Raw genomic sequence first — 26,513 nt, 5'->3', positions numbered from 1 at the left:
GAATGTTTGTAGCTGTTCAGCTTTGTTTACCACGTTAACGGTCTAAAAATTATCAGACAAAAATTTATCAGAAGATAATTAATCCGATAATGGTTTTTAAAGTTATCTAAAAATATAATCTGATAATGAAAACATTATCTTCAATAATTATCAGTTATCGGATTATCAGAACTGCGCCCACCACTGCCTGTGTGTCCCAACAGAGTGCACGTACCTCATGAACCCACCTGTGTAAGATGTAGCTGAATAGTACAATAAACATAAAGCTCAAATTTAACACTCTGGAGTCCGAGGGCATTTTTTGAACAGTTCACTTGCCTGGCATAAATGTTTTATTATTGCTGTTAAAAGCTCAAGATCAAGTGGTATGTCTCTTTTTTTCAGGACAACCTGTACTTTCAGAATATATATGCTATAGTGGTGTTTTATAAGTGTAATAAAGGTTTACAATCAGAAATAAGAAAGGAAAAAAATAAAGCGGCAAAATAATTTTCACACACATTTATTCAAAACAGACAGCAAACTATAATAAACAACTATTTTGACACTTTATAAAGGTAGTTTGGGATCTTGTTCAAAAGAATTTATAAAATTAAGGTTCTAACGTAAACACAAATGCACATTTTAAACAATTTATACAAAATAGTCTATGCGTTTTGTTTGTCTTTATCCCACATCTCAAAGCAATTTCTGTCTGCTGTTACACAAAGGCTTACAACACAAACTTTTTTCTTTCCTGGAGGTTGACTCCCTCTTGGAATGTGTTCCAGCATGTAAACAACCTATCTTCACAGTTTCAGGCCCTGTTAACACCCCTTCCCCCCTTTCATTCAAATGTGTGAACGGCACTTTACGAGTGAGAGCGAGAGAGGCTTATTCAATAATATTCCCTGGCTAAGTAGTGAATCATTTCTCCCAGTGATACTCTTTGGTTGACCACGTGAGGTTGTATGAGACCCTCTTATGCTGATCGCCTTCATTCATATGCACAACACTGCACTTTTACGGATGAAGCCAGAAGCCAGAGGGATATTCAGACAGCATTTACATGCCAAAGAGTAACACATTGCTTCTACAAGTGATCTTTGGTCTACCATGTGAGACTGCTCTGCCCTATGATTAGATATTGGAAAAACATGTGATGGTGAACCAATTCCAATTGGACACTCACACTGTGCATGTCATCACACAGCTTCTATGAGGAGTACAAAGATGGTGGATGGCTGGCTCGAAAGGCCGCGGAGTTAACTTTTCAACAAAAAAGTAAGTTTCTATCTCATATCATTAAAAAGTTATTTAGAATTTAGTAAAACTTGTACTCAGCCATCGTATACAACAGCGTCGGCCCCAGAGGGTTAAACCTGGAGCATCGTTCATGAAACTGTGTGTAGGATACACACTAAAAGTATATGTTCAACCAAAAGCCAAAAATGGTGTACGGAAAAATTATGTCTGACTTATAAAACTGTTTAAACACCTGCAAGTAAACTTCAAATATGTTTCCACCAGTGTACAGCTGTGGGATGTATCTTCAGTGTTCTGCTTGCGATGAAAATAAATCCCAATTGATCCACAAACACAAAAATAAAAAAGCATAATTATGACCCAAATAAATGCAGTGTTTTGAAAGGTCCATTGATTGTCTGTGCCGGGTGCATCTGTCAGTGTGAAATGGCAGTGCTTTGACCCACTAAGGCAGAAGATAAGACTTTATTGATCTCACAATGGAGAAATTCATATGTTACGTCAGCTCTTAATAAACACACAAGATGAGAGCGAGTAGAAAAAATGTGCATCAAACAGCGTGTGCAAAGATAAAGCGATAATAATACTTGTAACAATGCAATAAAATTAGAAAATGAAGTAGAAATTAAAAAAAAAAAAATATATATATATATATATATATATATATATACACACACATGATTGGAATTAAAAAAAATAGGAGCATCTTATTTACAATATGCGAAGTGGAGTTTAGATGTGATAAGGTGACACTAGTGCTGGAAATTATAAACAAGTTGTTATTCCACGTGATTTGTAGACATATTACTGCATGTGGTTATTTCACAGTTTATTGTACAGTCTGACAGCAGCAGGGAGGAACCACCTGCGGTATCGTTCCTTCTTGCACTGAGGGTGCCTCAGTCTGTCACTAAACGAGCTGCTCAGCTCCACTACAGTCCGGTGCAGAGGGTGAGAGGAGTTGTTCATGATGGATGTGAACTTGCCCAGAGGACAGCCCAGGACAGAGCTGGACTTCCTGACGAGCTTGTTCAGTCTCTTTCGCTCCTGCTCTGTGCTGCCAAGGGCCCAACAGATGACGGCATGGAGGAGAGCTGAGGCTACAACAGAGTCGTAGAAGGTCTTAAGCAGAGGCCTGCTCACTCCAAAGGATCTCAGTCTCCTCAGGAGGTGGAGGTGACTCTGGCCTTTCTTGTACAGGGCGTCAGTGTTATGAGTCCAGTCCAGTTTGCTGTTGAGGTGCTGCACAGGTCCTCAGCAGCCTCGGGGGGATCCCATCAGGTCCTGCTGCTTTCCTCTGCTTCAGCTGCAGGAGCTGACCTCTCACCTCAGTTGGAGTTACAGTGGGGGGGGGGGGAGGGGGGAGCTGAGGTGTGAGTTGAGGTGGGCTGGTGCTGAATACAATCCATGGAGAAGAGGGACAAAGTCCGGGGTGCAGTGGAGGTGACCAGGGGTAGAAGGTGGGGGGTCTGAGGGACTGGAGCGCTGGCTGCTGGAGACGGGTGGAGAGCCAAGAGCAGGCATGGGGGCAGGTGTGGAGGAGCCAAAACGGTTAAAGTAACTGTTTAGCTCCTATGCAAACTGAGAATCTCCATCTGTAGTCCTGCTGGCACCCTGCCCAAATTCAGAGACGGTCTTGAGGCCTCTCCACACATCCCTGACGTTGTTCTGGGCCAGCTGCTCCTTCATCTTCTTTCCGTACTCCTTCTTGGCTGCCCGGATCCTCCACTGAAGTTCCTGTTGGACTCTACGCTGCTTCTCTCTGTCTCCCAAGTTGAAAGCCCTCTTCTTCTGGTTCATCAGGACCTTCAGCTCAGGGGTCACCTAGGGGTGGTTGTTGGGAAAGCACTGTACTCTCTGGGTGTGCACAGTGCTCTCCACACAGACGTTCACGTAGTCAGTGACACACAGGGTCAGGCCGTTGATGTCTTCTCCATGAGAGTTTTTAAACATGCTCCAGTCTGTGGTTCTGAAACAGTCCCTCAGCCTCTCAGTGGCCTCTTCAGTACAGAGTTTCACCGACCTTTTCTGCACTGGCTCCCTTCTCACCCTGGGTGTGTATTGGGGGAGCAGGTAGATGAGGTTGTGATCCGAGTGTCCCAGCGGGGGGCGGAGGTGTAAGTGTCCTCCACATTAGCATAAAAAATGTCCAGTATTCTATTGTCCCTGGTTTTACACGTGACGTACTGGGTGAACATAGGGAGGGTAGCGGAGAGGGAGGCGTGGTTAAAGTCCCTTGTGATGAGAAGGAGAGTGCGGGGGTGTTGTGTCTGCAGCCGTGAGTCGTGTCACTGTACTGTGAATCTGCTCACAGGCAGCGGTGGCGTCTGCAGAGGGAGGAATATACGTGCAGAGCACAATCACACTCCCAAACCCCCGTGGGAGATAGTACAGCCTCATGTTCATCGCGAGTAGCTCCACGTCTGAAGAGCAGATCTGATCCTTCACGTGAACATGAGCTGCGTTACGCCATCTCTCTCTGCCCCTGCTGCAGCCGTCTTCATTCATATACTGCTCATGAGTAATTTTGTCTACTCCGACCCCTGTCGAAAACTGATTATTACTCTCACGGAAAAATACTGCCATCTTTCAACATGCAAATGACAATCCAAGCAAACAAACATTTCAGATTCAGCAAGTTCACCCTGGCTACCACTTTCATCTTTCCTCGTCTCTACGGCCAGTTCTCAACACAGACCAAAACTGCTCTAAAACCACAACAAACCATCGGCTTTATCATTGCCATCTGCCTCCTGTTATCCGGGGACATCCACCAGTGTCCCGGTCCGCTCTGCCGCCCAGCAGAGGACAGCCATGCCAACACCACCGCTAACAGGAGCAACAACAATAACCTACAGGTATTCTCACTTTGTTCATCCTACTCAGCATTGCATCAACCTCACCTCCATTCCTCTGTCCTTCCTGTGAGCGCTGCTCTGGTGTCCAGGACGGGTGAGGCGATCGGGGAGACGAAGCCACTGGGGTCTGGGAGCGATGCCTCTACCTGGGGCAGACCATGCACGCTAGCCATGCTGCACTCACACGCCGGGCCTGCACATCCCGCCCAGACGGCTCTGCTGAACGCCGAGGAAAGGAGGCTCCACCACCATCATCCTCAATCCGGCTACAAATCGCCCACATCTAAGAGACATGAGGAATATTCCACTGGCCAGCCCGCACCATGACCTCTTCACCGACTGCATCTCCGCGGCACACATTCAACGCGTCACTGGCAACGACGTCATCAGAACACGACCAGCACGATGACAAATAAAGGGAAACAGGGAAAACGTGGAGTGGATTTCCGCCTGCTCTGGACTTTGCCAAGATGCAAGAACATCTCCAAGATAAGAATAACACTCTTCAATTCCCAATCACTCACAAATAAAACCAGCCTAATATTTGAACATATTCTCGACAAACAAATACATATGATGTGCCTTACAGAAACCTGGCACAAATCAGACTCATATCTGGCACTAAATGAAGCATGTCCCCCAGGATACACATACCTTTAAAGGGCCAGGTCCACAGGCCGGGGTGGGGGTCTTGCTGTCATTTACCATAAAGATCTTATTATAACACCTCTCCCACTGCCAGAGCTCATCACATTTGAATGCTTGTTATTCAAATGTAGATCACAAAAAGAAACAACAAAAATTCTTCTCATCTACCGCCCCCCAAAACCACACCCTGGATTCACTGCTGAACTTCAAGACCTACTAACATCACTCTGTGCAACCTCCAATAGTACACTTATACTGGGAGATTTCAATGTTCATGTCGACTCCCCCACAAACCGCCCAGCTGCAGAGCTCCTAGATCTCCTGGACTGCCTTCACCTCACTCAACATATAACAGTTCCCACACACACAAAAGGCCACACTCTTGATTTGGTCATAACAGACAATGCTCCCATTAAAAACATAAAGCTGTACGACCTGGGCGTGTCTGACCATAAGGCCGTCTCCCTGGAACTGCCATTAGCAGAAACATACCTCCAAACAAAACGTCAAATCCGGTTCAGAAACTTAAAAGCAACTGACACCATTCTCTTCAACCAGGACATACAGAAAATTTCACAAGTCACACAGTTCACATCAGTTAATGAATCCGTTCAGCACTACAACTCTAGTCTTCACAACATCCTCGAGTTACATGCACCAATCAAAACAAGAACAGTAACTTTTTCCAGGTCAGCTCCTTGGTACACAACAGAGCTCCGAAAAATGAAAACTGCTGGTCGCGCCCTGGAGCGCAGATATGTCTCCAGTGGCTTACACGTACACAAACAGGCTTACCATGAACACCAGAAACAATACTCTAGAGCACTCGCCACAGCCAGGTCCCAATACTTCTCTCATAAAATTTCAAACTGTACGGGTACAAAACAGTTATTTTCATCAATCGACTCTCTCCTCAAACCTCCCACACACTCCGACACCGATACCAGCACAGATCAGTGTAACAGGTTTTTGGACTTTTTCACAACAAAGGTAGCCACAATCCGGTCTCATCTCCCTGCTACAACACCATCTCACTTCAAACTCAGTATCTCCAACCCACTCCACACTTTTTCAGATTTCATGGACACCAATCTGACAGAGGTAGAGAGGATCATAAAATGCATGAAAACATCTACTTGTTCATTGGATCCTCTCCCTAAACCACTACTAAAGTCAAACATTACAGCTATTAGTCCTCTAATCAAAGAAATTATTAACCAGTCACTCAAATCCGGTCAGGTTCCTCCAGCTCTCAAATCAGCCATTATTCGCCCTCATCTCAAAAAACCCTCACTCGACCCGAAAATCCTGGCTCATTACCGCCCTGTCTCAAACCTGCCGTTCCTTTCCAAAGTCCTGGAAAAAGTCGTATCAGTTCAACTCCATGTTCACCTCCACACCCATAACCTATATGAAATATTTCAGTCTGGTTTCCGCTCAGCACACAGCACAGAAACCGCCCTGGTCCGCATCATGAACGACCTTCTCATGACTGCGGACCAGGGCTCACCATCTCTCTTCCTCCTACTGGATCTATCAGCTGCTTTTGACACCACTGACCACACCATCCTGCTCCACCGCCTCAACACTGAAATAGGACTCACTGGCACAACTCTCAACTGGTTTCGCTCATATCTCACGAACAGGACAGAATGTGTTACACTCGGACAATCCAAATCCAAAACCCATACTGTCAGCTGTGGAGTGCCACAAGGGTCTGTCCTTGGTCCAACCCTTTTTACCATCTACATGCTCCCCCTTGGTCAAATCATCCGTAAACACAAGATTTCATTTCATTGCTACGCAGACGACACACAGTTATACATCAAAATGGACTCCACACTCCCCTCAGCTCTGCCGTCTGCCTTTCAGGCTTGCCTGGAGGAGATAGAAGCATGGATGACTGCTTTGATTGCTTTGTATGCACCACTCTGCATTTAATCATTAGTGATCGATCTCTGCTCCCCTCCACAGCATGTCTTTTTCCTGGTTCTCTCCCTCAGCCCCAACCAGTCCCAGCAGAGGACTGCCCCTCCCTGAGCCTGGTTCTGCTGGAGGTTTCTTCCTGTTAAAAGGGAGTTTTTCCTTCCCACTGTAGCCAAGTGCTTGCTCACAGGGGGTCGTTTTGACCGTTGGGGTTTTACATAATTATTGTATGGCCTTGCCTTACAATATATAGCGCCTTGGGGCAACTGTTTGTTGTGATTTGGCACTATATAAAAAAACTGATTGATTGATTGATTGATTGATGACTGATAACTTTCTTAAATTAAACACTGACAAAACTCAAGCCATCCTCATCAGTACCCCACATCAAACCCAGTTCTCCTCCCTCACCAGTATTCCCATTCTCTGCCACAACATTCCCCTGTCCACCTCCATCACCAACCTTGGAGTCAGATTTGACCCACATCTCACCTTCGACACCCACATCCACCACCTATGCAAAGTCTCCTTCCATCACCTCAAAAACATAGCCAAGCTCCGCCCCTCCCTTTCCCAACCAGATGCTGAGAGGTTAGTCCATGCTTTTGTCTCCTCCAGGTTGGACTATTGCAATGCCCTCCTCGTCGGGACCCCTGGTAAAAACCTGCAAAAGCTGGAGCACATCCAGAACTGTGCTGCCCGGGTCCTGACGAGGAGGCGCAAGTTTGACCACATCACCCCTGTCCTCAGATCCCTCCACTGGCTGCCCATCAAATACAGAATAGAGTACAAACTCTGCCTCCTGACTTATCAGTGCATGCACGGAACCGCCCCTGCCTACCTCAGTGAACTCCTCACCCCACACACCACCTCAAGATCTCTCCGCTCCACCACCTCCTCACACTGCCTTCACCAACCCAGGACCAGACTCTCCACCATGGGAGACAGGGCCTTCCAGGCAGTGGCCCCTCGGCTCTGGAACTCCCTCCCAGAGACCCTGAGGGCCCCACAAAGTGTGAAGGCCTTTAAAAAAGGCCTAAAGACATTGTTATTTCAAAAGGCCTTTTAGATATCTTATTGTTTGAAATGGTTTTTGAAATCTGTTTTAATTCTGTTTTTAAATCCTTGCTGTAGCACTTTGAGATTTCTTTGAAATGTAAGGTGCAATACAAATAAAATGTATTATTATTATTATTATTATTATTATTATCTCTCACTCACATAAATGGCGAGCCCCCCTCCTCTTTTCTACCTGCTCTCTGCCAAAGTCCTGTCCACACGGATAAGTGTGAAGCTGTCCATGTTAATAACAGAGTCCGGTACATGTCCATCCAACCACGTCTCCGTGAAGCACCTGAGACAGCAGCCCCTATAAAGCCTCTGGAAACGGGTTAGCGCTGCTAGCTCCTCGGTCTTGTTGCGGAGAGACCCCATGACCACAGACGGAATATAAGTCCTTCTTCGCTTCATCCGGCCACCCCTGCAGCCTCTCCGTCTCCTTCGTATGTCTGCAGGTATGTCCAGGTGCTCAGCATAGTGGGGACCCAGCCCACTGTACATAGAATCTCTTAGTCCAAGCAGCTGATCCCGGGTGGAAACAATGGGGCGTCCGGAGCCGGAGACAAAGGGATTTCCCTGTGCTGCCTCAAAAAGTGCCGAAAGAAGCAGAAAACTAATCACAAGAGTTACAAAAGTGGGTTTCCCATGTGCACACTTGCACAGGGTACCACCCACTACCAATAACAACAATAAAGCACTATTAAAAAGTACTAAAAATAGCGAAAGTCAGAAAAGAGGGGGGAGAGCTGAAGTGCATTGACAGTGCCATCTTCAAAGAAAAAAAAAGTGAACCTCACCGGGCCTCCTTCTTCTTCTGTTGAGTTTATTGGTGGTTTGCAAACTCCACTATGCATTACCGTCACCAACTGTTTGGGTGTATAGTATTAATGGAGTCTGGCATCCTCACCGGGTCGTTGTAAATGGAAATCTTTTCAAGTACTAAAAAAAATACCATTAACCAGTTACTATTATTAAAAAACCAACAGAAAAAAACTAGTTCTGTTTTTTTTCTTTCATTCCAAGCAAAATACCAAAAGTTTCCGGTTTTCATTTTCGTTCCACAAAGTGGTTCAAAGCCTTGTTCATAACCTGTGCATTTAAATCCTGATTTTTGATGCATTTGCAGGGTGACTTTATTTTACTTAGTGCCCCATTTTGAAAAGTTCTAGCTTCTGCTGCCTGCGACAGCACACTGTATCGTCTCCTCAGTTTTTCGTGGCAGCATTACAGCGCCATATACAGGCATATACAGTGTTTTCAGTTGTCCCACAGCTGGCATGGAACATTATTAACTGGTTCAGTAACAGAATTTTTTTGTTCTAACCAGGTTGGGAACAGCAATTTTTGAGTGGAACCTAAAACCGAAAATGTTAAAATACCATTTCTGTTCGGAATGAGCAAAAAAAAAAAAAAAAAAACCAAACAAACAAAAAAATCATCTTCAAGCCCTGGTTATGACTGACTCACACACGATGTCATTATATGTGTAATGCTTCACATTATAACCCTCTCATTCCTGTTCAGACAGATGGGTCACAGTTTCCGTACATATGCACACATTTGGTCATTGAGTTTGTTTAATAAATCACAAGCTATGTATTAAAATAGTCCGTTGTTGAATTGTTTGGTTCCTGACCAAAAAATACTCTGGAAGTCACTCCCGTAACTTGCAACCCGCAAAAAATTTCCCATCCCATCCTGTCTATGGCTGATGCTGAGACCCTGATCCGTATGTTCATCTCTTCTAGATTGGACTACTGCAATGTTCTATTTTCTGGTTTACTGCAGTCTAGCATTAGGGCTCTCCAATTGGATCAAAATGCTGCAGCCAGACTTTTGACACGGAGCAGAAAGTTTGACCACATTACACCCACTTTGGCGTCTCTTCACTGGCTTCCTCCCAGTGAGATCAGATTTTAAGGTTCTGCTACTAACCTATAAAATTATTCATGAACTGGCACCTCCCTACCTAGCTGACCTAATTAAACCTTATGTACCTGCCCGGGCTTTACGTTCTCAGAGTGCAGGACTACCTTGTGTCCCTAGGGTGAATAAGAAGTCTGCGGGTCACAGAGCTTTCTCTTATCATGCCCCTGTTCTGTGGAATGATCTCCCTGCGTCAATAAAACAATCAGATTCTGTGGAGACTTTCAAGTCCAGACTTAAGATGCACTTATTTTCTCTTTCATATGGCTAGCATACTGGTACAGTTTTGTTTTACCCTTTTTACTCTTTTAATTCATTTATTAGTAATTGGAGCGGGCCGCGGCCTCAACTTCACCTAAATTCTGGGTCTTTTAGTGAAGCTTAGGGCTAGCGGCCGGCGATCACCTTAGTATTTCTTCTGTTTTTCTTGTTGATTCATGCTGGCAAATTATACAGTATTTTTTGTCTTTCTGATGCCTGATTCTGTTTTTTCTCTGTTTAAGGTGCAGCTCCATCCAGAGATGGAAGTTGTGTTTGTGTTGGCGATCCTCCTGTCCTGTGCACCAACAGCAATTCTTGTATATTCGTCCGTGAATTGTTCTGTGAATTGTTTCTGTAATTTATGTTTGTAGCATGGCCCGAGCAGAGGGTCACCCCTTTGAGTCTGGTCTGCTTGAGGTTTCTTCCTCAGAGGGAGTTTTTCCTTACCACTGTTGCTCTGGGGGTTAGTAAGGTTAGACCTTACCTGTGTGAAGCACTTTGAGGCAACTCTGTGATTTGGGGCTATATAAAGGAAAATAAATTGAAAAAATTGAAATTGACAAAGTCCCTTAAATCTGACCCAGATGTTTCTGTTTTGTTGCAGTTGTGGAATAATTCTCAGCTCCTCAAGCCCACAGCAGAAGTGGCACTTTACACTTAATCGTATGAGATTTACACACCACTGAACATGCACGTTCAGTCTGTAAGATCGGTCCAATGCCGTGAGCCTCTTTTAGGTCCCGATTTGTGTGTGTGCAGAGGTTGTAAATGAGGTCGCTGGTTTTTATTGGTTTATGGTGGAACTGCTTTCTGCTAACTTACATCATCACTGCACCAACACTGATCCTGACCAGACCTTATTTTAGGACCAGCATGCCTGTGGGCACACAGATGAGTGTCCTGTGGGTACAGCTGGTCAGCGTTGGACGGTAAACTCAAACTTTGTCGGTCATAAATTAGAGCATATGCTGCGCTGTGCACCGCATTGTGATGGATGTGAGATCTGGCCCGTGCTGTCCGTCCTCCCTTGTTTGGCAGCGTTGGGATAAAAGTATGTCACCTGCTCTGTTGCCTCTGAAAGAGTCTTTATGAAGCAATAAATGTGTTAAACGTGGCCCATAAAACACTTAACAGAGGTAAGGTATGTGAGGAACAAACAGCAGGTGATTATTCACCACAAAGACAAACACCTCCGAGAAGAATGTTCTCATTTGCTGGGTGTGACATTGAAAATATAAATGTGGTGGTGCTGCTGCTCCCACAATAACCCTTATGATCACATGCAAATTAAAAACAAACCTATTTATATTTTGCTGCTGGGACTCTGCTGAGGAACAGCACATTTCATTCCTCGCCTCCGGCACAATGAGGAAGAATACTGAAGTTCTTTTCATGAGACGTGGTTATTAGAATATTCATATCAAAGTCACCAGTCATTGATATTCATTTGTTGCAGACTCTTGCTACAAATTCAGAATGTCACAGTAAAATTTAAAAGCGCCTGAAAGGCATGTTCATTATTTGCTTATTGAAGTGTTGTGGTTTGCCGGCTTGGAGATTGTGGCTCCTGAGGGCCCAGAGATATTTGTTTAAACTCATCTCTCAGATGTTTAATTAAAGTTATTAGGAGCCACAGGTGAAGCAGTTCATTAGCAGTGAATTGTGTTTTCATATTGGTGCTGGAAGGCGGCCGAGTCTCTCAGAGAGTAACGGTGCAGGGCTGCAGGACACATCAGCTCTTAAATGTCCATTAGCATCTTGTTGGGTCATTTAATTTAGAAACAAACTCATTCCAGTGCCGATGTGCACGCTCGTGCATGCTCACATGTGCTGTCTCACTGTGGACAAATAGAGAAACAACCTTTAGCCCTTTTCAACCCTTTGACATGCAAAGGTGAGTTTATGGAGTCACAAGGTCACTGCACAGAGGTGTTTGTGGATGGTGATAACTTTGCAGGAGAGCAAACATCCAAAGTCTTCAGGGTCCTGGTGTTTCTATTTTCATTCTATGGTTGTAAGTCTTGGATTGTAACCTGTCATCTAAAGCAACAACTGATCAGGTCGATGTGGAGGATCCCTGGGTACCACTGGAATGACTTTGTGTCACAGGAATGGAGGAAGAGGAGGAGAATGTCAGCTACAACAGATATGCCAGATGGTGCATTTCTCTGGGCCTGATCCAGTGGTGAGGACTCCAGTGGCTGGAGAAGGTCAAAGACACACTCATGTTTCACCTGGTTGTGGCAGACGATTGCTTATATTCAGCACAGTCTCACTGATGTTTTTTTTGTGCTCCCATCAGGAAATGTGTCATGAAATTATTTATTTTGTTTTAGTATTTCTAATCCTACCCCTAAACCCTAAACCCTACAGACCCCCCGACACACACATCACAACATACTTTGTGATATCATCACAAAATTAATTCATGCTCCCATCAATGTGGCACTTTTTGTGACAGTATCACAAATGAACAGATGAATTAACATTTCGTAATGCCACCACAAAATGGTGTGAGATTTGGTTGGTATATTCAGGGGTTGGGGATGCAGTGCCTCACTCTGCCACGACTGAAGACAGTTCCATAGTGTGTTAGAAGCAACAGTGTGTGACACTGTTGCATGCTCTCAAACCTGATCTCACCTGACGCCCCACCCCTGATGTTTTCTGAAACTATTTCGTGGTGGTGTGTTGAGGGAGGTTAGAGGAAGGTTCCTTTCAAAAATGGCCATTGTCCAGTCGGACTACTACTGTGGGTGGGTTGTGGATGGATGAATGAAATCATTCACTTTCAATTAATTCAATCATTTTCTCCTGCTCATCTTGGTCTGGGTCACAGTAACAGCAGACTAAGCAGCTTCTCCCACACTTCCCTATCCTCAGTCAAGTACCGTAACTCTTCCTAGGGGATCCTGAGATGTTCCCAAGCCAGCTGGGGAAGTAATCCCTTCAGAATGTCCTGGCGTGTCCCAGTGATCCCAGTTGGACGTGCCTGACAGACGTCCCAGGAGAGACAACCGGGGGCATCCTCACCAGGTGCCCAAACCACCTCAGCTGGCTCCTTTTGATGTGAAGAAGGAGCAACTCTACTCTGAGTCCATCCCTTTCAATGAGGTTATGCCCAAATACCTGATGGAGGAACACCATTTCCATCGCTTATATCTGCAACCCTTTCATTTCAGTCATTATCCAAAGTCCATGACCATAAATCAATCAATTCAATCAATCAATCAATTTTTTTTATATAGCGCCAAATCACAACAAACAGTTGCCTCAAGGCGCTTTATATTGTAAGGCAAGGCCATACAATAATTATGTAAAACCCCAACGGTCAAAACGACCCCCTGTGAGCAAGCACTTGGCTACAGTGGGAAGGAAAAACTCCCTTTTAACAGGAAGAAACCTCCAGCAGAACCAGGCTCAGGGAGGGGCTGAGGGAGAGAACCAGGAAAAAGACATGCTGTGGAGGGGAGCAGAGATCAATCACTAATGATTAAATGCAGAGTGGTGCATACAGAGCAAAAAGAGAAAGAAACAGTGCATCATGGGAACCCCCCAGCAGTCTACGTCTATAGCAGCATAACTAAGGGATGGTTCAGGGTCACCTGATCCAGCCCTAACTATAAGCTTTAGCAAAAAGGAAAGTTTTAAGCCTAATCTTAAAAGTAGAGAGGGTGTCTGTCTCCCTGATCTGAATTGGGAGCTGGTTCCACAGGAGAGGAGCCTGAAAGCTGAAGGCTCTGCCTCCCATTCTACTCTTAAAAACCCTAGGAACTACAAGTAAGCCTGCAGTCTGAGAGCGAAGCGCTCTATTGGGGTGATATGGTACTACGAGGTCCCTAAGATAAGATGGGACCTGATTATTCAAAACCTTATAAGTAAGAAGAAGAATTTTAAATTCTATTCTAGAATTTAAAATTCTTCTAAATGAAGATAGGAATGTAAATAGACCGGTAAATAAAGAGCACCAGCTTCTGGCTGTGAATTATATTGCAGAGGATTCTGCACAAATTTAATCCAGTCCGGCAGAGTCAGACAGATCCAGAAATGCTCGTGTGTGTACTGCAGTACTAGAGTCATAACACATCAATATCTGTGTGTGAATGTATCAAGTAAAAAAAAAAAAACTGCTTATTTATGGTTTGCTCCTTTCTCTGCCCCTGACCAAGGCAGCACCTCTCCATCTGGAGTTGGTCCTCTGGTGCTGGACTGTGGCTGCCAACTGCCCCGAGTGGTTGGATTGTGTCTAACTTTATTAGGATGGAGGACAAATTTCACTATATGGCCATTCTTCTTCTTCTTCTTCTTTACTGCCGTCCTGCAGTCATAACCCATAAATAGCGAGTGACTTCATTTTATATCCTGTTTTGGAAGTCCATTCTTTCTCCCTCTGATGTTTTCCTGACCCCTGTCACCTATGTGCTTGCTCAGTGAACATATTCTGGCTGGCTGATGTTCTTTGTAGACAGTGAGATTATGTTTGTTGCAACCCGTCACCACGGCGTTGCTGTGGCTGTTTGTGAATGCAGACACTTTTACCTTATCGTAAACGCTATCGTTCCTCTCAAAGTCGCCTGGCTTCCTGGGCAGCACGTGGACGTGGACATGCTGAAAGAAAAGACAAGACAGCGCTTTGATGTCATTCATCTGGAGAAGATGACGCTTGCCACGTGGGATTTGTCTGACTGAAGTGAAAAATTGTAAGCAGGTAGTCACGGTAAATTCACAGTGTGCTGGTCTTGGTGCCGGGAGGGCAGGCGTGGATTTCACCAAGCGTACCGCCTCAGCACTGCAGAGACTCTTTATTTTTATGCTCTTCAGGATTTAAATGTGTGTGTGTGTGTTTTTTTTCCATCAATCCTCATCTGGTGTCAAACCTGGTGCAAAGACAAACCAGGCAGCCTGATTTCCTCTTTGCATGGCTGACCCGGGGTCCCCGGGAAAGTGTTTTATCTGATGCACTTCAGTGAAAGATGAACAGCAGTGACACATGCCACCAATGATCATGGAAGAAAATGGGGACAAAAGTAGAAGAGCACTGAGAATACATATGTCAACCAACACCCAAATCTATTTCAACTTAAAAAAACAAAACAAAACAGGTCTGTTGCAGTTAAAGTGCAGACCTGGCAACAGGCTGGGTTATAAAGTGCAGACCTGGCAACTGCCTGAAAATGAAAGGAAGGAGCTGTGCCCTCAGCCCGAACTACAACAAATGCTGCTTCTGCTTAAAGTTTTTACCTTGATGGTACACGATCAAACATGTTTCAAGCTGTACTCACTAGGAAAACCCTGTTTAAATCATTCAGACATGATGGGAGCTATTAAGACTATAAACACCTGAAAGTTATCACACACTAGTGACGATTTGGTGAATTGGGATGAAATTTTTGAACAGCTCGAAAATTTCACCCTGATTTTAAAACAGGTGCTGATGACAGTCGTAACTACTACATATACCGAGTTTGTTCAAGACTGGCAAAGATGGATAAAGAAGTTACTATGATGCTTCAAAAAATGCCCCAATTTGCTCTTCAGGATGAAACAGGAAGGAGCGGCGCTCTGTGGAATGTCCTCATTACACTGTAGTGAAGTAAAGCAGCCCCACTCATGAAGTTTGTAATGTTGTCCAATTCTTCCAGCAGCGCTTCCCAGGGGCCTTGCAGGGTTTCTGGGAGAAGTTCTCAGTTGACAACATTTTTGCCAAGTATGTCCCACACATGTTCAAACGGGTTGCAGTCTGAACAGCTGGCGGGGAGTGACATCCATGCTGCACCTCTTGCTGCTCCATGAACTCCTGGATTACAGGAGCCCTGTGGACTCTTGCGTTATCATCCACAAAGCAGAAATGCCAACTGTTCTGCATCCATATGGTCCTGGATTTGCCTGCAGAATGTTGTCCCTGTACTTCACAGCACTAAACTCCTCATGCTGCCAGTGATGGTTATTAGTTTTCCAGATAATCCTGTTATGATCTTTGCAGCATATCTTGACTTCTGAGTTTGGTTAACATCTCGAGGAAATGTTTTTTCTATTTTAAGACTGCCTTAGTGTTTTGGACCTTTTGGACCTTGAACACGTGTTGTGGAAGATTACCTGATAATCCTGCATATTGGACTCAACCTGACTTGGATGTTTTTTGTTTGTTTTCTTTCTCTTCAACACCCACACAGAAGCTTTAAACTTTACCCAGCACATAAACACAGTCAACAGGAGGAAGGAAAAACCCTCAACATGTTTTTTTAAATATAGGAAGAAACCTTAAGCAGACCAGACCCAGTGGGCTGAGTCACTGCTGTGATCATACAAAGAAATGAAACAGAAACACAACACACAACTGTCAGAACCTACAGTGACAGGAAAGTTGTGGGTAAACAACCAGTGTTCAAAAATGCAGATGGTTCAAAGTAGAACCAGAAGGTGAAGGTTCAGGGCTCAGTAACACGGGCCACTGTATCAAATCACTGATTGCATGCATGTCAGATCAGTCACGTCAACAGGACATTTCCCAGTTGTCAACCTGATGTTGATGCACTCCCCCCCCCCCCCCCCTCCCCCCCCCCCCCCCCCCCCCCCCCCCCCCCCCAAAAAGAAAAAAGCCTCATATCATGCCAACTAGTTCTGGGGTCCAATGAAGACTGCACGTCTCTACATAAGGAAAAAAGTCACACACAAACATGAACTGCCCATCCTCCTCAGTGTGGCGACAAGTGGTGAAATCTCCAGCTATGAATATTGTTTAGGCTTGTTGTACTTATGTTCTAGACATGTTGTACTGTATGTACAAATGAAGGAAGTAGGCTGTATGGTGTCTTCATGGTCGGCACTCTTGCCACACAGCAAGAAGGTCGCAGGTTCAAATCTAAACTGGTGCTTTCTGTGTGGAATTGACATGTTCTTTCCATGTTTCTGTGGGTTCTTTCAGGACACTCATCCTTCCTCCTGCTTTCAAAACCTAATTGATGGAAGGTATGACTGTGAGTGCATTTGTCTGTCTATATGTGACCCTGCAATAGACTGGTGGCCTAACCAGGGTGAACCCCACCTCTCGTCCAATGGCAGCTGGGATAGGCTCCACCCCTAACCCTTAATTTGAAAAAAAAAAAGGGTTTAGAAAATGGATGGATGGACATGAAGCCAGAAAAAGACATCTGAGCTGTCTGAGGTCTGACAGCCTTTTCCCACAGAATGAAGAAGCATTCTTGAGGAGTTTAAAATGTTCAAGATCGCTGAGGCGAGGAAATAGTGATTTAATATGAGATCAGAGCCCAGGGGCCTCATGTACAAAGCGTGCATATGCACATAAACATGGTGTACGTCTGCCTCCACAGCAACATTCAGCTGTATCAAAAGTGAAATGACTGTATGTGGCATGCACACACTTCTGCAGCGACTGTTCCTCTGTCGACACGTAGAGGTGATGCTGGGATCCGTTAACAGTGTGAAAACATGAAATCATCAGAGTGATGTGCACATCAGAGACACACTGATGAACAATTAACACACCCACATGTTTGCAATTATACTGATGGATATAAAAGCATACAAAAGTGATGCATAAAATGGCTGCGTTAGTGTTGCGAGAGGACCTTGCAAATCGTAGAATCTGACTTGAGCATGTACTCAAGGAACACAAAGATTTACTCGCAAATAACAATAATTGGCTCATAAACCGATTTTGATTACCAAGGCCACTGTTACTGCAGGTGCACACAGAACTGCCACCGGCCCAGAGCACAATACAGCGAGGAGCCAGGGGTTGTCTGTGCCCACACAGGTGCTGACCACGTGGGGCTTCCTGGTAACAGGGCATTCCTAACCCTGGCCAATGGGTCAGGAGAGTGCCAGTCAACCTTGGCCTGAGCCATGCCAGCCATGTGGAACACAATCATCCAAATGTCATCCATTAAAGCTCAGTTTGCTGCAAGAGCCTGTTTTCCTAATGTAATCGGAGCAATTCGCTACACACATACAGGCACCATCGCATGATGAATTTGTTTTTGTTAATAGGAAACAATTTCTTTTCATCAATGTTCACATCATACACTCAACAAAAATATAAACGCAACACTTTTGGTTTTGCTCCCATTTTGTATGAGATGAACTCAAAGATCTAAATCTTTTTCCACATACACAATATCACCATTTCCCTCAAATATTGTTCACAAACCAGTCTAAATCTGTGATAGTGAGCACTTCTCCTTTGCTGAGATAATCCATCCCACCTCACAGGTGTGCCATACCAAGATGCTGATTAGACACCATGATTAGTGCACAGGTGTGCCTTAGACTGCCCACAATAAAAGGCCACTCTGAAAGGTGCAGTTTTATCACACAACACAATGCCACAGATGTCGCAAGATTTGAGGGAGCGTGCAATTGACATGCTGACAGCAGGAATGTCAACCAGAGCTGTTGCTCATGTATTGAATGTTCATTTCTCTACCATAAGCCGTCTCCAAAGGCGTTTCAGAGAATTTGGCAGTACATCCAACCAGCCTCACAACCGCTGCAGAGCTTCTTAACCGATTGTCTCCCTGTGTTCAGTATTTGTCAATAAATGCTTGTGTAATGTTGTGAATGTCACACACTGTCAGTGGTGGCACACCTCATGTTTTTACTTCAGTGGGTGTGCACTCTGAGCCAACAGCGTTTATGGCACTCACACACAAACACACGCTCCCATGAGCATTTTTTCCAGTTTCACGAATATTCCATTTAACAGGGTACCAAATAAACTATCCCTGCATGTCACCATGTAATTCCCAGTGATCAGGAGCTCACACTCAGTTTTAATTCTTTTCTGTGTTCTTGTTGTCTGATGTAACGGCGTGGGGAATCCTAGCTCCAGGGCCTATTTATATGGATTTGCCTATTTAAATAGGGGTGTGGCCAGGGCAGAGTTTGGAGAGTGTGCATGTGCACTCAATTCCACATTTGAGTGGAATGTACAGATGGAATGTGTGTGGATCCATGCGTACACACACTTTGATACATCTGGATATTTTTGTGCTTACACAAGTTTCTGGGTTTTGGTGTACACCATGTTTTAGTAGAAAATCCATGCAAGTCTTTGTACATAAGGCCCCTGGTGCAGGCAGGAGCCATGAAAAAGGACAAGACAAAATGAGAAGGAGGGCAGGTGGGTGGGTGCACTGCTCGAGGAAGAAGCCCGAGATGAAGGTGAGAAATCAACTCTGGCAAACTTCATGCATGGAGATAAGAAAAAAGAAAAAAGAATGAAGACACACAAGACCAAACCCAACACAGAAGAAAAAAACACTCATACGGAAGACAGCAAAATATAATAGCAAATCCAATTAAAAAGTAATTTCAAGTCTTGGAGCATCCACAACACAATGGAACTGCTTTGGATCTTGGATGGCAACCACCAAGGCACACAACCAGTCCATTCCCACAACTCTAAATTACCCATCTATCAGCCACAGCCAGGTAAATCGCGGGCATCCTCAGTCCTCTCCATTTACTGGGGTCCTCAACACGCAGGTATCTGTGTGCTGGATTATGCAAAAGGACACGGGCCACATGGCAAAAATGTTGAAGTTGACGCTCTCTCACAATGCAAGTGAAACGCCTCATCAGAGTCTCTTATTATCCACTCGTTTGATACAAAATCATTCTAGCGGTACCCAAAGATTTGAAGAGACCGAATACCAAAGACATCCAGACAGTCAGTGGTTACTATCCAAGTCTCACACTAGGGATGGGTATTGATAAGATTTTATCGATATTGATGCCATTATCGATTCTGCTTATCGATCTGATTCCTTGTTGATTCCCTTATCGATACCTCTTGTGAATTTTCTGTGAACTAAAAGTAGGCTTTACAGGTTTTCTATGTCAACAACATTTTAAATTGGTCACTGGATCCCTGATCTCTGGACATAAATAAAACTAAATAAAATCTGTATTTTCTGTCTAAAGCATTTCCTTTCAGACATTCTGGCATGAATGTCTCTCCGTACCTCTGAGCTGAGCTCAGCTGGCTGCTGCACGTCAGTGTAGGACGTCTCATTTTGGGAGGAAAAAAATCATTTTGATCAGTTGCAGTTTGTTTGTATTACAACATTTGGAAAGAGGCGTCAATTAATTTAAACGGTGTTTCACTTTGAATTTATTCATTCCAACTGGACTCTATCGTTCTAACTTTGGAGGTGTGTGAACAGAACGGAGGACGATTCTCGTTTCTTTCTCCCAGCAAGACAGGAGTCCCAGTTAGTGACTTTAATCTGCACAAAAGACTCACGATCCACATATTCAGGGATGAAAGTGATGAAAAACAACAACAACAAAAAATCCCCAAAATTACCCCCAACACCACCTGCACAAAAATGGTTGAATTCTAGAAGCTCTGAAATGCAATCTGGGACTATTCTAGACAATAAACTGCAGTGAGTGCAGCATCCATTTAGGTGAGAAAAAACCCAACTTTCCTTATTCAGATTCATTCCAGTAGTATTCTGCTCTTACTAGAATGCAGCAGTTTTCTAGTTTGTCAGATAGTTCGGGAAGAATTCACTGAAGAAATTAACAAATTGAAAATATGGTTTGACCAAAACAAACTGTCATTAAACTTAAATAAGACAGGGATGAAGTGGAGGTGTGAGAGTCACTAGGTGTTCACAGGAAACACTTATTTATTTCTTTATTTCTATATATCTATATTTATTAATGTTCATTGTTCGTTGGATTTATATTTTATGTTGTCTTTTTATCAGGTTCTTTGTGTCTCTTTCTCTAAAATTGTACTGTAGCATTATTAGTTATTATGAGATATTATTACTGTTGTTGTTGTTGCCATTATTAATATATTAATACAAATAAAAAAAAACTACAATTTGACTCTTTTACGACAACGAACGCTGAGCCATTAATTATTATACAGAAAACACATGCACACATACATACTGCTTAATGCTAACTTTAACATTGAAAACACCATAGACATGCTAACGCATTAGCATCGCCCTGGTTTTTAAGTTATAAAATCCATGTATCAACTGTTTCAGAAGACCATAACAGGTCAGTTTAACATAAAAAAAGGTAAATATTACTCACAGACATATGCTCTTTGGGGTTTTAGTGGAGAAAATTAAGATAAAGCGAAATAAAACAATGAATCAATGAAGCAGCAAATCGAAGCACTGCTTCGATCTGCGAATCACTGCTTCGATGGATTCAAGGTTCAAAGCAAAGCCGTGCTGCAGAAAAGTTGTTTACAGACCCACTGCAGGGTCTGTAATCAATGTAGAGAAATGATAATTTTCCTGACAAACACCCCCAAAAACAATGGCCACTCTGAAGGACCGATAAGGGAATCGTTAAGCAAAAAGGTTGTTGATGTCGGGGGATCGAATGCTTTCTTAACGATACCTGAAAGGAACCAGTTCTCGATACCGATCACTACTCACAACCATACTGCAAGACAGGCAGAACAAGAACCCTAGACTTGGACATTCATTCGCCTGCAAAGACATCCATATCACAAAATACCTCTGTCTAACAACCTCGTGACTCCATAAGCTCTTCTAAGGTGCCTCTTGATTTCCAAGACCAAAAACCCACAAGTTCAACATTTTCATGACATTAGATTAGATTAGATAGAACTTTATTAATCCCTTGGTAAAATTCCCTCAGGGAAATTGAGGTTCCAGCAGCATTGTAAAGCAGCACACAGGGTAAGAAGCACACAGAGCATCAAAAATGAAAGTAAAAAAAAAAACAACAACAACATACAGACTCATTTCTGATGCCTTAGTCTGGGAAGTCATTAAAACTTGAATCTTGTCTTGATCCAGGACCATCTCAAACCCAGATACTCTGATTCCTCACCCAGCTTCTCAAGTGCTGCAATCAGAGCGTCAATGGATTCTGCAAAGATCACAGCATCATCCATAAAGTCAATGCCAGGAAACGCAAACTTTCCCCGAGCAATAAAGGCACCCAACCCAAAACAAAGGTCCAAATAAAAGGAATAAAATAAATGTGTACAACCCCAATTCCATTGAAGCTGGAATGTTGTGTAAAATGTAAATAAAACAGAATACAATGATTTGCAAATCCTCTTCAACCTATATCCATTTGAATAAACCACAAAGACAAGATATTTAATGTTCAAACTGATAAACATTTGAAATAGATGCCTGCAACATGTTTCAAAAAAGCTGGGACAGTGGCATGTTTACCACTGTGTTACATCACCTTTCCTTCTAACAACACTCAATAAGCGTTTGGGAACTGAGGACACTCATGACTGCGTATAAAAGGAGCATCCCCAAAAGTCTCACAAACAAACAAAGATGGGGTGAGGATCACCACTTTTTGAACAACTGCATGAAAAAATAGTCCAACAGTTTAAGAACAATGTTTCTCAACAGTAGAGAAGAAGACTCTCTACAAGAGTCAAGACAGAAGTCAGACTACCAGAGCAAGAATTTTACCTGAGGAAGCTTCTGCGATTTGAAGTGAAATGTCCTCGCGTCAAGCAACCCAGTCCAGTCAAAGATTCAAGCTTCTCTACTATGGAAACCACCTGGACAACTGAGAGCCTACACAGAAACAATGTTTCTCAACGTTCAATTGCAAGGAATTTAGGGATTCCATCATCTACAGTCCATAATATAATCAGAAAATTCAGAGAATCTGGAGAACTTTCTACATGTAAGCAGCAAGGCCGAAACCCAACAATGAAGGCCCGTGACCTTCGATCCCTCAGGCGGCACTGCATTAAAAACCGACATCATTTTGTAAAGGATCTTACCGCATGGGCTCAGGAACACTTCAGAAAACCACTGTCAGTTAACACAGTTCGTCGCTACATCTACAAGTGCAAGTTAAAACTCTACCATGCAAAGTGAAAGCCAAACATCAACAACATCCAGAAACACCGCCGCCTTCTCTGGGCCCGAGCTCATTTGAAATGGACAGACGCAAAGTGGAAAAGTGTGCTGTGGTCTGATGAGTCCAAGTTTCAAATTGTTTTGGATGTATGGGCAACTTACACATCTGTGATGGCACCATCAATGCCCAAAGGTGCATCCAGGTTTTGATGCAACACATGCTGCCATCCAAGCAACGTCTTTTTCAGGGACATCCCTGCTTATTTCAGCAAGACAATGCCAAGCCACATTCCCAACATGTTACAACAGCGTGGCTTCATAGTAAAAGAGTGAAGGTACTAGACTGGCCTGCCTGCAGTCCAGACCTGTCGCCCATTGAAAATGTGTGGCGCATTATGAAGCACAAAATATGACAATTGAGACCCCAGACTGTTGAACAACTGAAGTCAAGCAAAGCTTCAACAATTAGTGTCCTCAGTTCCCAAACACTTATTGAGTGTTGTTAGAAGGAAAGGTGATGTAACACAGTGGGAAACATACCACTACCCCAGCTTTTTTGAAATGTGTTACAGGCATCCATTTCAAAAGGAGCAAATATTTGCACAAAAACAATAAAGTTTATCAGTTTGAACATTAAATATCTTGTCTTTGTGGTGTATTCAATTGAATATATGTTGAAGAGCATTTGAAAATCATTGTATTCTGTTTTTATTTACATTTCACACAACGTCCCAACTTCATTGGAATTGGGTTTGTAAATCAGATGGTAAAAACAAATAAAGAAAACCACAAATATCGAAAAAGTGTCAAGGTGCATGACTTTCACAAGATATTTCAACTGTTCAAGAAGTGGACAGCTTTGGGATATGTACTATTCTGGAATCTGGTAGTTTATATAAGGTGATGTCACTGTTAAACTCCGCCCCTTGACTTGAAATGTTGTAAATCAGTGAAATAAGCTGATGGATCTGTGCAGACTGTTAGCAGCTCGTCACACCTGGCTTCAGATGCACACTGTAGACCTTCACAACAAAAATTAAACCAACAATTCCAAAAAAATAAAAACTATCAGGAATCAAACAAGCTGCTCCTGACTCCAGAATAAAAGTATGTGCCTCAAATTTCAATCTCCATGTGTACATGGTTGTTTTAGATAAATCCATACCATTGTGATTGTGTGCACACATGCATGAGCCTCTTGCACAGTTGACCATATATGGACATCCTTAATCTGCTTGCATATGAAACTGTCTGCTCCACTGGTTTCATAATAAAAATGACAGAAGTGCAATTTCACAATGGTGGCATCAAATGGCAATGATACTTTGCACACAGCCAATTATAGACTGAAAATCCTTATACTCCTTACAGCACCAATGAAAACATTCATTCATGCAATTTTAAACCATCTCTAGCAATGAAACTCTACTGTGATTATTTTCAGCAAACTTATATTGCATTCATATTATCACTGACAAAGCAAAACTAAAACAAAGTTAAACACAAAAAGAAAAAATAAAACAGAACGAAGCAGATGCATATAAAGGTCATTAGTCTGAGTGTAGCTTACACAATCAGGAGAACACATTATAAAAATTATTCAATGAAACTGGCTTCAAGGATTAAAAAAAATGTCACACTACAGATTGCCTTTTTTTTTTTACATGTATACTGTTTATGCTTTGGCTGGAAAAATTAATGCATTCACATGTAAAATGACAATATGTGAATGTGTTTGGAAACAAATGGGCACACTTGGACAGATTTGCTGCAGCAATCTACCAATCAGGCCTGTATGGTAGAGTGGCCAGACGGAAGCCACTCCTTAGGGCCCTGTCCCACTGGGGAGAGGATTAATTGCGCATGAACTGAGTAAACATATTACGGGCGTTCGTTGTTGTCCGCAACAAAAATGGTCAAAAATGACAAATGTCCCAGTATGAATTATGGATATATTAAGAATATATAGCGAATATGATGAACAATCATGGTTGTATAACGTATGTCGTGAGGAAACGGATCCCACGCATTGTAATTATCATGGCAGTATTATGGGTGTATTATGATGCATCACGTATGTGTTGCACGTGCACGGCATCTGCATTGTGGTCATAAATGAAGCGCACTCAGGCCGTCAGCATCACTATTCACACCAACAATACAGGCTCTGGAGCATTTGCTGGACTTGGACACGTTGACTGGAGTAAACAAGCAGTGAACAAGGCGAGTGGTGACGTCAGCGGATCACATCAGAGCGCAGCTCGTCTGACCGATTATAACAAGAAGTTAAATCTGTTATAAACACAGGAATAAATACTGTAACAGCTGCAGACAAGAAGGAAAAAACAAGCAACTGTTTTATCAAGCCTTGACAATGTAAGCAAGTCAAATAATTACCTTTTTAGACGGTTCAAAATGCTTTCTGCAGCTTGTTAGCCATTTGGCTAACAAGCTGCAGCTTCCTCTGTGGTTCAGGAGCTGATTAGAGCTGTTTTCAACAGCCAATTTGCAGAATAAAATGATTAATCCGCCACAAAATAATTATTTTATATATGCAGCGTCCAGCACAGAGTGCGTGGCCGCCGGTAGAACAAAGAACGGCATCCAGCTGTGAACACAGCGCATCTGATTTGCATCCGCCGCAAATCAGATGCAAAGCAGACGCAATAAAAACTCTTTATTTGTGGCCATCTGTATGCAGTCACTACATCTTATTTTAGTTCGTGATGTCGACATGATGGGCATGCAAAATATCTGTTTTACACACTGTCCCAGTCCTCTGCCAAGCCGCAAATCCCTGTCAGTTGCGGAATGATGGCAAATATACAGCGCATAGATTGAGTATGTATGGAGTATGTAAGGCGGATGTTATCCGCAGCCAAAATTTTATGCAGCTCAAAAATCCTGGTCACAGAAAAACGTGCCTCTACAGATAATTGCGGATGTGTGCGGGTGTCGGCGACTCATACAAGCATGTTTCACGCATATTGCGGCTGTTAAGCAAATATGAGCCATTTTTGTGTGCAATCCATACGCAAATCCTCCTAAACGCCAGTGGGACAGGGCCCTTAGTAAAAGGCCCATGGCAGCCCACCTGGAGTTTGACAAAAGGTACCTGAAGGACTCTCAGACCAGGAGAAACAAAATTCTCTGGTCTGATGAGACAAAGATTGAACTCTTTGGCATCATGTCTGGAGGAAACCAGGCACCATCCCTACAGTGAAGCATGGTGGTGGCAGCATCATGGTGTGGGGATGTTTTTCAGCAGCAGGAACTGGGAGACTAGTCAGGATTGAGGTAAGATGAATGGAGCAATGTACAGAGACATCCTGAATGAAAATCTGCTCCAGAGCTCTCTTGACCTCAGACTGGGGCGATGGTTCATATTTCAGCAGGACAATGACCCTAAGCACACAGCCAAGATATGAAAGGAGTGGCTTCAGGACAACTCTGTGAATGTCCTTAATTGGCCCAGCCAGAGCCCAGATCTGAATCTGACTGAACATCTCTGGAGAGATCTGAAAATGTCTGTGCACCGACACTCCCCATCCAACCTGATGGAGCTTGAGAGGTGCTGCAAAGAGGAATGGACCAAACCGCCCAAAGATAGGTGCACCAAGCTTGTGGCATCATAGTCAAGAAGAATGGAGGCTGAAATTGTTGCCAAAGGTGCATCAACAAAGTATTAAACAAAGGTTGTGACTACTTACATACACGTGATTTCTTATTT

At 43.5% G+C, this 26,513-nt stretch overlaps 1 protein-coding gene across 2 annotated transcripts in view; it reads right to left on the bottom strand.

Annotated features, from left to right (window-relative positions):
* fhit (fragile histidine triad diadenosine triphosphatase) overlaps positions 1-26,513 on the bottom strand; it is a 1,159,287-nt gene that overhangs the window by 222,263 nt on the left and 910,511 nt on the right. For both annotated transcript variants that reach the window (XM_034167503.1, XM_034167502.1), the window contains one exon: positions 14,463-14,531. In XM_034167503.1, coding sequence (XP_034023394.1) covers positions 14,463-14,531 — 69 coding nt within the window. The remainder of the gene's footprint in view (positions 1-14,462; positions 14,532-26,513) is intronic.

Source organism: Thalassophryne amazonica, chromosome 3 (genome assembly GCF_902500255.1).
Source record: "Thalassophryne amazonica chromosome 3, fThaAma1.1, whole genome shotgun sequence".
NCBI classification, from domain to species: domain Eukaryota; kingdom Metazoa; phylum Chordata; class Actinopteri; order Batrachoidiformes; family Batrachoididae; genus Thalassophryne; species Thalassophryne amazonica.
The sequence above is the reverse complement of the archived record's forward strand: the minus strand, read 5'-3'. Positions and strand labels throughout refer to the sequence as shown.